We start from the raw sequence: 12,391 nt of genomic DNA on the forward strand, positions 1-12,391 counted from the left end.
AGGAATCCTTTAAACCTCTCAGTTGGGTTACTTACAATCAAACTCAAGCAAAGATACTCAAGCAAAGATGCTCAAGCACTTATTTAAATTTAAATCCCAAAATTAGAATATTCAGTTCCCATTGATTTCTATATCATCTCAGTAGATCTGGTAGACATGGACGGATGAAACTTCAAATCGATATGAGTGTGTTCTAAATCTCAAAAATCAACATGTAAGGGATCAGAAACTCAAATCGCACAACGTTGGTCGACAAATTAATCATAAAGGGCAAAGTCAATTAGTTTGTATCGGGTTAAATAAATACAAATATCAGACCCCAACCACTGATATATAAGCAGCATGAACGTGTAATGGTTTTATACCGGTATGGAACCTGTAAATGCTTGGGACCTGGGGTTTTCCCCGGATAAGAGATCCTTCTGTAATTTGCATCTCCATACACTGTCTATTTAAAATTAATTTAAACATAAATAAACTGAATAGGATTGTTTGGCTCCTATACGAATTAATTAGATCCTATTTGGGATCAAGTACAAGATACTGTTTTATTATTACAGAGAAAAATTAATTTTAAAATAAGTTTTTAAAATCTGAATTATTTGATTGAAATGGAGAGTATGGCCTTCCCATAATTTGGAGCTCTCTGGATAGGATCCTATGCCTGTAGTTTTGTGTGTATTTTTATTTTGTATAATAATTTCTAACATTTAATGGGGCTTAATAATGTAGAATTAGCTATTAATATATAGGGGTTGATATAACAAAACTTGGCATATTTCACTGTTAATGATGTTAGACATGGGGGTTATTAGGTAGTGAGATGGGAGCTGAGTCCATACAACATTCCTGCCCGAAAAAAACTTTCAGTCGAGTTGTTTGTCTGTGTCGGGTGTAAGAAGGGAGTGAAGGCAGTAGAAGTCCTGTTAAATATTGTTTAGATATTAATACACCATTAATAAAGAACAAATGCAACATTATGCATTAACTGTTTAATACAGGAATTCGCAGTTGGCAAAAAACACAACTAAAGTCTGTATAAAAGAATTGTGAAGTCATTAAAATGAATCTAATCATCGAATATTATCTTTTTCCCTTGGAATGTTGTAATCTGAGCCTGCTGTTCCTTGCGTTTCCTGCTGGCTTCCCAAGAGGGGTGTAGTGGCTGCAGCTCTGATTTCTTACCCTGTTGCTTCACAGATGTCACTTTGCTTTGGAATGGCTTCTTTGCCAGTGGATTTGCCTGAGGAGCAACTGCACAGAAAACAACGAGGCATTAAAACACATCATTTCATTAGAAAATATCAAACTATATACAGTTAGGTCCATAAATGTTTGGACAGAGACAACTTTTTTCTAATTTTGGTTCTGTACATTACCACAATGAATTTTAAATAAAACAACTCAGATGCAGCTGAACTGCAGACTTTCAGCTTTAATTCAGTGGGTTGAACAAAAAGATTGCATAAAAATGTGAGGAACAAAAGCCTTTTTTTTAACACAATCACTTCATTTCAGGGGCTCAAAAGTAATTGGACAAATTAAAAAACTGAAAATAAAATGTTCATTTCTAATACTTGGTTGAAACCCCTTTGCTGGCAATGACAGTCTGAAGTCTTGAACTCATGGACATCACAAGATTCTGGGTTTCCTCCTTTTTAATGCTCTGCCAGGCCTTTACTGCAGCGGCTTTCAGTTGCTGTTTGTTTGTGGGACTTTCTGTCTGAAGTTTAGTCTTCAAGTGAAATGCAGCTCAATTGGGTTCAGATCAGGTGACTGACTTGGCCATTCAAGAATATTCCACTTCTTTGCTTTAATAAACTCCTGGGTTGCTTTGGCTGTATGTTTTGGGTCATTGTCCATCTGTATTTTGAAACACCTCCCAATCAATTTGACTGCATTTAGCTGGATTTGAGCAGACAGTGTCTCTAAACACCTCAGAATTCATTTGGCTGCTTCTGTCCTGTGTCACATCATGGATAAACACTAGTGTCCCAGTGCCACTGACAGCCATGCACGCCCAAGTCATCACACTGCCTCCGCCATGTTTTACAGATGATGTGGTATGCTTTGGATCATGAGCTGCTCCACGCCTTCTCTATACTTTTTTCTTGCCATCATTCTGGTAGAGATTGATCTTGGTTTCATCTGTTCAAAGAATGTTTTTCCAGAACTGTGCTGGCTTTTTTAGATGTTTTTTTTTTTCTTAGCAAAGTCCAATCTAGCCTTTCCATTCTTGATGCTTATGAATGGCTTGTACCTTGCAGTGCACCCTCTGTATTTACTTTCATGCAGTCTTCTCTTCATGGTAGAGTTAGATATTGATACACCTTACTCCTGGAGAGTGTTGTTCACTTGTTTGGCTGTTGTGAAGGGGTTTCTCTTCACAATGGAAATGATTCTACCATCATCCACCAATGTTGTCTTCTGTGGACGTCCAGGCCTTTTTGCGTTGCACCAGTTCACCAGTGCTTTCTTTCTTTCTCAGGATGTACCTGTAGATTTTGCCACTCTTAATATTGTAGCAAATTCTCAGATGGGTTTTTTCTATTTTTGCAGCTTAAGGATGGCTTGTTTCACCTGCATGGAGAGCTCCTTTGACCGCATGTTGTCTGTTCACAGCAAAATCTTCTACATACAAGCACCCCCCCCCCCTCAAATCAACTCCAGGGCTTTTATCTGCTACATTGATAATGAAATAATAAAGGAATTGCCCACACCTGCCCATGAAATAGCCTTTGAGTCAATTGTCCAATTACTTTTGAGCCCCTGAAATGAAGTGATTGTGTAAAAAAAAAAAAAAAGGCTTTAGTTCCTCCCATTTTTATGCAATCTTTTTGTTCAACCCACTGAATTAAAGCTGAAAGTCTGAAAGTCAGCTGCATCTGAGTTGTTTATTTAAAATTCATTTTGGTAATGTACAGAACCAAAATTAGAAAAAAGTTGTCTCTGTCCAAAGTTAAATGGACCTAACTGCAATTGTATTGTGCTGAACTATGCTTCAGCTGAGCTGTAAGATAATGAAATACAGGCATGGGACTTGTTATCCAGAATGCTTCTGATAATGGACCTTTCTGTAATTTGGATACCCATACCTTGTCTACTAAACATTTATTGAAACATAAAATAAACCCAATAGGATTGTTTTGACACTTAAGGAATAATTTTCTTAGACTGGATTAAGTACAAGGTACTGTTTTATTATTACAGAGAAAAAGGAAACCCTTTTTAAAAATGAGAATTATTTGATTAAAATTGAATCTATGGGAGACGGTCTTCCAGTAATTCGGAGCTTTCTGGAAAATGGATCCTATACCTGTACTGATAAATACCATTACCCCCCCCTCTATAATACATTTATTTGTGTTTGCCAAAAAGGCTGATTTTTGCTTCATTGGCCCCCCCAGGCAACGGCTATATTGAGCTTATTCTAGAGGGGATCCATGCAGATCATTGGTACCACATCAATGGGAAAATACCATTCTTGCTTGACAGGATCTTTCAGCTTTCAAAATGGAAGCAAGCTCTTGGGTATTGAGGAGGCTGATGTGTTGACCCCACACAAACGACAATAGTATGTTGCCTTGATCTCAAGTGGCTAAGCAGGGGCAAATGTAGTAACTTATATAACATATCAGGGATAATGGTCTACACTTCTATGTGTGTAGTCTCTGTAAATCTACCAGCTTCCCCAACCGCACCGAAGTTAAACAATGTGTTTGCACTACATTTAAATGATGTTACAATTAACTTGTTTTTAATCCTAAAATATATTTACCCAAATTAAATAAGAATGATTATCATTACTTCCAGAAAGTAGAGTAAACATAAACGTGAATTTATAAATAACAAAAGAGAGCAAAATAATGCTAACCAAAGTCATTCAGTGGAAGTATATAACAATTAATGAAACCAGGGAGAAATAAGAAACCTGCAAATACCTGTTTTTTTACTTCTCTCCTGTGGAAAGTTTCTTTCTCTGAAAAAAGAAAAAATATCCATTGGCGAGTGCACACACAAAATGATGGTAATATTTAAGAAACCTCTAAAAACAGAAATGTAAATTGCTTAGAGAAGTACCATTGGCACGTTTATATTAATTCATTGATATAAATGATTTGCTGGTGATGGATATGCACAGAATGTTTGCAGTGATCAGTTTAAGGTTTACTCTACACTCTTTGCTGTATGTCGCTTACAATGCAGGTGTGGCCGTACACTATAAGATCCGCTCGTTTGGCAAGGTCGACAAACGAGCGGATCTTGACCCGATATGCCCACTAACAGCTGAGCAATATCGGATGAATCTGAATGTTCGGCCCTGGGGCCGAACAATCGGATTAAGATACTACAAATGGGCTCCGACAAGTTGCAGGACCGCATCAACTAGCCGATACGGTCCTGGATCGTACGAAAAATCAAACTTGACCGATTGATATCTGGCCGATTTTTGTCCTGATATCGATCGGTTGGACCCGTCGGGAGCCCCCACACATTTGCAGATAAAATGCCGAATTAGTCTAAAGGACCAATATCGGCAAATTTAATCTGCCCAGGTATGGCCACCTTAACTGACATTTGTCACATAAATGAAGCCAATGTGATAGGTAGTGTGTTAAAGCTGCAGGGCCCACCCATACTTCTCAACATTGAACAGGCCTTCAATACTCAGACTCTTCTACTAGTGGCGCCACATCTCTCGGATTTATTCAGTTAAATACAACAGTGATGTGGAAAACAAGGCAGGCTTAGGCATTACTCATGGTCCATGTTAAATAAAGTCAGTCTATGCTGTAAGTACACAGTTCAGGCTCCATTCCCCACTGTATGTAAAACTGATGTCTTTGCTTCAGAAACACTACTATAGTTCATATAAACAAGCTGCTGAGTAGCAATGGCGGAAATTGAAAATAGACTATATGGAACAGGTTAAATCGTGGATAACAGATAACACCACTATGTTCTACAGAGCTTATCTGCTGTGTAATCTGAGCCTTTTCTCCTTTTAATGGCTACCCCCATGGCTACACAGCAGCTTATTTATATAAACAATAGTAGTGTTTCTGAAGCAAACACACCAGTTTTACCAGTGCAGGGCAACAATACATGATATTTGCATTACTTCAAAACAATTTCATTTTTTGATGGTACTGTTCCTTTAAAGCACAACAATGATTTTATACGGCTTAAGTTAATACACTCAAGTACAAATATAAAGGGGTTCATCTTTTGAAGGAAGTGCTGTGTGTAAAGTTTCTGTTTGTCTCTGCCTGCTTTAAAGGAACAGTTCAGTGTAAAAATATAAACTGGGTAAATAGATAGGCTGTGCAAAAAAAAATAAAAAATTCTAATATAGTTAGTTAGGCAAAAATGTAATGTATAAAGGCTGGAGTGACTGGATGTCTAACATAATAGACAGAACACTACTGCTCTCTTGGTTTCCACTGATTGGTTACCAGTCAGTAACCAATCAGTGACTTGAGGGGAGGCCACATGGGTCACAACTGTTGCTTTTGAACCTGAGCTGAATGCTGAGGATCAATTACAAACACACTGAACTAACTCAGAGTTAGAGAGAAGCAAAGCAGGAAGTAGTGTTCTGGCTATTATGTTACACATCCAGTTACTCCAGCTTTTATACATTACATTTTTGGCTAGCTAATTATATTGGAAATATTTTTTATTTTGCACATCCTATCTATTAAGGCAGTTTTTATTTTTACACTGAACTGTTCCTTTAAATTGTGTTGAGAAGTGAACAGAAGCTGCACCTAATCTACAACCTAATCCCAAAATACCACAGACAGCGTAAATAGCAGCTCCTTTAGGGTCAGGGCACACGCTCAGATTGGGGGAGATTAGTCGTTTGGCGAGAAATCTCTTCTTCAGGGCGACTAATCTCTCTGAACGGCCTCCTGCTGGCTAGAATGTAAATCGCCGGCGGGATGGCACTCGGATGGCTTTGTTTTCCGAAGTTGCCCGAAGTTTCCTTGTGAGGCAACTTCGGAAAACGAATTACTCCGAGTGCCATCCCGCCGGCGATTTACATTCCAGCCAGCGGGAGGCAGTTCAGAGAGATTAGTCGCCCTGAGGAGATTTCTCACCAAACAACTAATCTCCCTGAATCTGAGCGTGTGCCCTGACCCTAAAGCAGCCTGCACCTGTACAAGCTTCACACTGGCATTGTGCAGTAAGCATGCGGCTCAAGCACTGGCCATCATAGCACTGCATTTGCAATGGCCATAAATCTACTAACATACCCATAGCACACAGTGTCAGTGGGACCAGGTTTTTGCTTCGAGAGAGAACACCTTTTGCTGATCAATAGAGCAACAAGCAAGAAAAGTAAGAAATCAATACATGGTTGCCAGGGTAAATTTGGTTCCTAGCAACCAGATTGCTGAAATTGCAAACTACAGAGCTGCTGAGTAAACAGCTAAATAACTCAAAAACCACAAATTATAAAAAATGAAAACCAATTGCAAATTGTCTCAGAATATCATCATCTACATCATACTAAAAGTTAATTTAAAGGTGAACAACTCCTTTAAGAGCTCTGATATTTGCAAAAATAATACTTGTGGTATCTCAGTACAATTCAGACCTGCTCTACTGGGCAACACTCCATGTAAAGAGCATCATAATTAATTAATTATTAATTAAATAAATAAGTAAAATAGTAACATCTACTTTATCGGTAGTCCAACAACAATTAGATATAATGACTGTTTGGCTTATCAAAGCATAGCCCTTAGGAAGCCATTTCTATGAATTACTACCTTTTTGGTTCTAAAGTACCAGAATGTCAAAAATGTGCTATTACAGGGATATGTGCAGTGAAGTGGTGTTCTAAAATATTAACCATTCTTATTTAAAATAAATGCATATGTAAATTACTTACCTTTTTGTAAAGGACGGCTTTGGCCTGGTATGTGATAACGACTTGCAAAAAACAGATTGTAATTTCATAGATTTAGAAGTCGGAATCTCTTTCTGTACTTCTGATGTTTGTGCTACATCCTTGGTAGGTGGTGCTTTTTCTTCCTTCTGCTTGATGCCATCTTTATTAGACTTCTTTTTCTTTGTTCTTCTTACTTTGCCAATAAAAAAGTCATTGTCACTGTCACCGTCACTATCCTCAAAACTAGATGAGTGCTTATAAAACCTCTCCTCTGTGCTGTCATCAAAATACTCCTTCTCTTGCTCGGAGTCTTCAATATCACTGGAATCACTACTTAGTACTTGCTCCAAGCAGGCTTTCTTTTGAGGTGGGCTTTCCATCTCTGGGCATTCTATATCTGGGCAATCCACCTCTGGGCTTTCTACCACTGGGCTTTCTACCACTGGGCTTTCTACCACTGGGCTTTCTACCACTGGGCTTTCTACCACTGGGCTTTCTACCACTGGGCTTTCTACCACTGGGCTTTCTACCTCTGGGCTTTCTACCTCTGGGCTTTCTACCTCTGGGCTTTCTACCTCTTGGGCCTTAGGCTGTTCCTTGTTTTCTGCTATTGGCGGAGTGTCTGCTGGCATGTTCTCTTGCACGTGAGGTGGTTCACAAGCATTTTCATTGCTTTTATCTGAATCTTCTTGCAGGTTTTTGCATCTCACTTCTTTTACATGTTGTTTTGGTGCCGGAATCTCTTTTTTTATTGCATTTTTATTCTGCTTTGCTTGCACAGGCTTTTTTGTTTCTTTAATCTTTGTGACCTGCATAGGTTCATCTTTCTCTTTTTCCTTCTCCCCTTCAGAAGCAGTTTTTCTTGCTTCTTTAAAAGCTTTAACAGCCTCTGCAAGAAAACCCCAAAGATTATTATATATGTATATATATATATTTTTTTCCTTTTGGTCCTTGCTTATGGGTCAGAGTGAAGATGCAATTATGACAATCTATTCCCCCCCCCAAAAAAAATCATTGTAAGACTATGTGCAGGGCGTGCCCATAAAATCGTCATATTTAAATGCTTTCAAGTGGACAGCAGTGACAAGAAAATAAGAATTTGTCCATTCTTACAAGTTTGTAAACATGTAAACAAATGCATGCGAATTCTTGACAATCATAAATCAGACACTTACCTTGTGCGGAATTGTTAAAAAGGGGGTTGGCCGTTATGTTATCTTTTAATATGTTATAGAATGGCCAATGCAAAGCAACTTTTAACTGGTCTTCCTTTTTTATTTTTAAATAGTTTTTGAATTATTTGCCTTCTAATGGGTTTTTCCAGCTTCAAATTAGGGTCACTGACCCCATATAAAATCTCTGTAAGGCTAGAAATTTATTTATTGCTACTTTTTATTACTCATATTTGTATTCCGGCCTCTACTATTCTTATTCCAGTCTCTCATTCAAATTAATACATGGTTTCTAGGGTAATTCAGACCCTAGCAACCAGATTGCTGAAACTGCAAACTGAAGAGCAGCTGAATAAAGAGCTAAATAACTCCAAAACCAAAAATAATAAAAACCAATTGCAAATCATACTTAAAGTTAATGTAAAGGTGAACAACCCCTTTAAAGGTATGGAACATTCTTATATCACAGGTGCACCTGGCAAATTGGTAATTGAGGGTGAAGTGCAATTGGGGGGAACAAGAGTAAAAGCATTTGGTCAGATTGTGGTTTAAGATAAACGTTTTTACCAGACATATGGAGATATAGAGTTTGCCATGTTGCTACAATCTGGTCAAAGTGTTTCCATCAATCATATTCAATACAAACATGCTAGAGTTGCTGCATATTAAAATGTAAAATTCCAATGCATACAATGAAATCAGCTAGGTCTGCCTTTCACTACAGGCTACATTGGAATCACTTTGGGACATTATGAGTGCCCATGCATATATTAAGTCACATAATGAACAAATGCAAATAATTACTAAATAATTACAGAGTGAAAAGGAAAACCGGGATCTAAAGACTACAAAGTTTAAGCAGAGACATGCAAAACCAATAAATCTAAAGCAGAAATCCTGGGAGCAAAAAGAATAGCTGAAATATATTCACAGAAAAAAATGAGGAGGAAAGGAAAACAGGGCTGACACTATAAATCAGAACAAAGTTGAGAGAAAGGAATCAAGAACATTCCAAAGAGGGCAGAAAGAGGCCACTGGAAAATGCTAAGGAACTTGTTACTTCCATGTAAAGAATCAGCACACAGGAACAAAAAGAGAAGAAAAGGCAAACTGTTTATGAAGTTGATCTTCTATCTACTACACAGCAAAACAAAGTTGCAACAGGTGAAATATTAAACACAGCTGATGTCGGCTTTTGGGTCTTACCTTTTATAGCTGTGATTTTCTGCTTAAGCAAAGGGTGTGTGGCCAGTCTTGCTATTGCCCGCTCCTCGGTAGTGCTGCTTGGCTGAGGGGAAGGGGTAAAGCCGATTTTCAAACAGATGTAGAAACATAGGCAAAAGTATAAGTATATGATAGCACACATTAAATGGGTTGTTCACATTGTAGCCTTTAGTTTTTTTTAGATGGGGTCAGTCAGCCACCTCTTTAATATGACAAGACGTCACACACACACGTTTCAGAAGTCAGAATGAACTACGTTTCATGTGTCAAAGTCTTTACTCGGAAATATAATATACAAACGGGTCTGTCACTATACACTATTGTTATCTCCAGATGAATTCTGTAGATCTATAGATCTTTATACTGCCCGGTATTACCTTGCCATATCTTCATACATCACACGTTTCTAATGTTTCATTTCATAATTTCTTTCAATTATATGATCACTTCTTACAAAGCATACCCTACTATGGGACATATTTTAACATTTCTGCTTTTCTTATAGGTATCTTCTTTCTGCTTTTGAGTTTCTGGCAGAAATAGGACTTGTTTAGAGTACTGGTTTAAAGGAGAAGGAAAGCTACTGAAGCAGTTTATTGCCAATAGATTAGCCACAATAGTACAATCTTTAACACTGTATTTATTCAGCAGAATGCTTTACCATACTAGAGTAAACAGCTCTGGAAGCTCTCTCTATTTGTTTAGGATACAGCTGCCATATTAGCTTGGTGTGACATCACTTCCTGCCTGAGTCTCTCCCTGCTCACTCATAGTTCTGGGCTTAGATTACATCAAGGAGGGGGAAAATGGATGGGGAGAGGAAGATCTGAGCAAACTGAGAATGCTCAATCCCGTGCCCTGGAGGTTTAAGCTGAAAGAAGAAAGTCTGATACAGAAGCCCATATGTAATAGAAGGAAAAATGCTATGTTTCTTTTGACAGAGAACTCAGAGCAGCATTAATTTGAGGGTTTACTGGTGTTTTTATATAGAACTTTCTGATAAAGCTTACTTACTTTTAACATTTCTTTCTCCTTTAATACTAATGAAAATACCTTAATACCCATTTTAGAGAAATTTCTAATTATGGAAAGGCCATCTCCCATAGACTCCATTTTATCCAAGTAATTTCCAATTTTTTAAAAATGATTTCCTTTTTCTCTGTAATAATAAAATAGTTAATTGTACTTGATCCAAACAAAGATATAATTAATGCTTATTGAAAGCAAAATTAGCCTATTGGGTTTATTTAATATTTACATGATTTTCTATTAGACTTAAGGTATGATCCAGATTATGTAAAAATCTGTTATGGTGGAAACTAGGGAGGCACAGAATCCACTATTTTGGATTCGGCCAGACCCCCGTATCCTTTATTAAAGATTCAGCGAATACCGAACCCTAATTTGCATATGCAAATTGGGGTGGAAAGGGAACATTTTTTTACTTCCTTGTTTTGTGACAAAAAGGCACACGATTTCCCTCCCAGCGCCTCATTTGCATATGCAAATTGGGATTCGGTTCAACTTGGCGGAAGGATTTGGCTGAATCCGAATCCTGCTGAAAAAGGCTAAATCCCAAACCGAATCCTGGATTCGGTGCATCCCTAGTGAAAACCCAAGGTCTCAAGCATTCTGGATAACAGGTCCCATATCTGTACAATAACTTGGTATTTACATTGAACATAAGTTATTACATGCAAAATCAGCCAATCCAACAGGTAAGAAGGCCCTGTCCAAAAGAGCTTTAAAATGCAGGAGCTAGCCCAGCATGATAAAAGAATCAAGGATTTAGAATCCCACAAAAATAATTTCTGGAACAATTTTTTGGGGCTAGAAATGAAAATATAGCTTAAACTTTCTGGCAATATAGGTGCCCCGTTAACCAGAATGGAGCCGAATAGTTTGTAGACAGCCCATAAATTTTTTTAAAACATGAACATGGAATCATTGGTAATCCGTTTAATAAGTAAAACATTTTTTTACATTTTTACACTAACCCAATGTTCTTTCAAATAGGGCAAACAGCAGCTTTATTTTTCATTACAAAATTCTGCATTCCAATACGCAAATTTCTGCCTGTTCCATAAACAATTTGAGACGTTTTATTACTTTTTCGACAAAAACACAATTTTATTGTTACATGGTGTACTTCAGAACCTTGCTGAAAACAATTTTCTAAATAATAGAGAGTTAACTGCAGAGATGATTTACCAGCAACCAAACCTACACTGAAAACCCAAGGTCTAATTTTATGTTCACTTTGTCAAAAAATGCAATACTGTGACCAGGCCAGATATGGGATGACTTTGACGTAGTTGGCCAGCTTAAATATATTGCAATATATGGACAAACAATCCATGTTTTGTTTAAAGGGTAAGGCATTTTTCAGTAGCAGTATGCACAAAATGTCTCTGTCTTAAATATATTGATAATGGGTTGAGTGCAGAGGACTCTTGTATTTGTCTATATGTATTTTGTGGTCACAGCCTCATTGCACCCCCGCCTAATGGTTTTAAAAATTAGTGGTGAGCACAACTTTCCCTTCTTTGTTAAAACCAGGCAGAGACATACTTATATTGTTGTGGTTTGAAATATATTTTATGACATTCTCCATATGACATTTTCTCCAGAAGCTTTTAACACAGATGTCAAACTAACAGGCTTACAGTTACCTGCCTGAGAACAGAACTTCTTTTCGAATAACATTAGAAATGTTACAATAACTTGGTACAATGAGGAACATCAAAGAATCACAGAAGATTGCATAAACGTGCCTGTCATCCACAGTGCCAAGTACCTTTAGTACTCTGGGGTTCTGAGTAAACCAGTAACTGATATTTAAATTTACTGAGCTGGCTCTTAAAAACTGGTAAACAGCCTACTACCTTTTTCAAACAAGTTACCACACCCTATTACCTTGGACCTAACACCTCCAATTATTTGTTGTTTATAAATGTTAAACCATATTTGGTATTTATTTACTCATATAAGCAATGCCCTATTCAGTTTTTGATTGCTTTACTATACCATGTCCTCAAGAAGCTAGGCTTTAACGTATGTTTAACACGAGCAAAGCAAATAAAGTTTTGCTTAT

General features: G+C 37.5%; 1 protein-coding gene across 4 annotated transcripts in view; it reads right to left on the reverse strand.

Moving 5' to 3' along the window:
* Positions 1 to 977: 977 nt before the first annotated feature.
* The window catches only part of srfbp1.L (serum response factor binding protein 1 L homeolog), a 68,831-nt gene continuing 57,417 nt past the window's right edge, over positions 978 to 12,391 (reverse strand). For 3 of the 4 annotated variants that reach the window (XM_018224287.2, NM_001087162.1, XM_018224327.2), the window contains 4 exon segments: positions 9,280 to 9,361; positions 6,902 to 7,790; positions 3,942 to 3,979; positions 978 to 1,254 (listed from right to left, as the gene is read on the reverse strand). In XM_018224287.2, coding sequence (XP_018079776.2) covers positions 1,070 to 1,254; positions 3,942 to 3,979; positions 6,902 to 7,790; positions 9,280 to 9,361 — 1,194 coding nt within the window. In that variant the 3' untranslated portion in view covers positions 978 to 1,069. 4 annotated transcript variants of the gene reach the window in all.

This window comes from Xenopus laevis, chromosome 1L (genome assembly GCF_017654675.1).
Source record: "Xenopus laevis strain J_2021 chromosome 1L, Xenopus_laevis_v10.1, whole genome shotgun sequence".
In the NCBI taxonomy this organism is placed as follows: Eukaryota; Metazoa; Chordata; class Amphibia; order Anura; family Pipidae; genus Xenopus; species Xenopus laevis.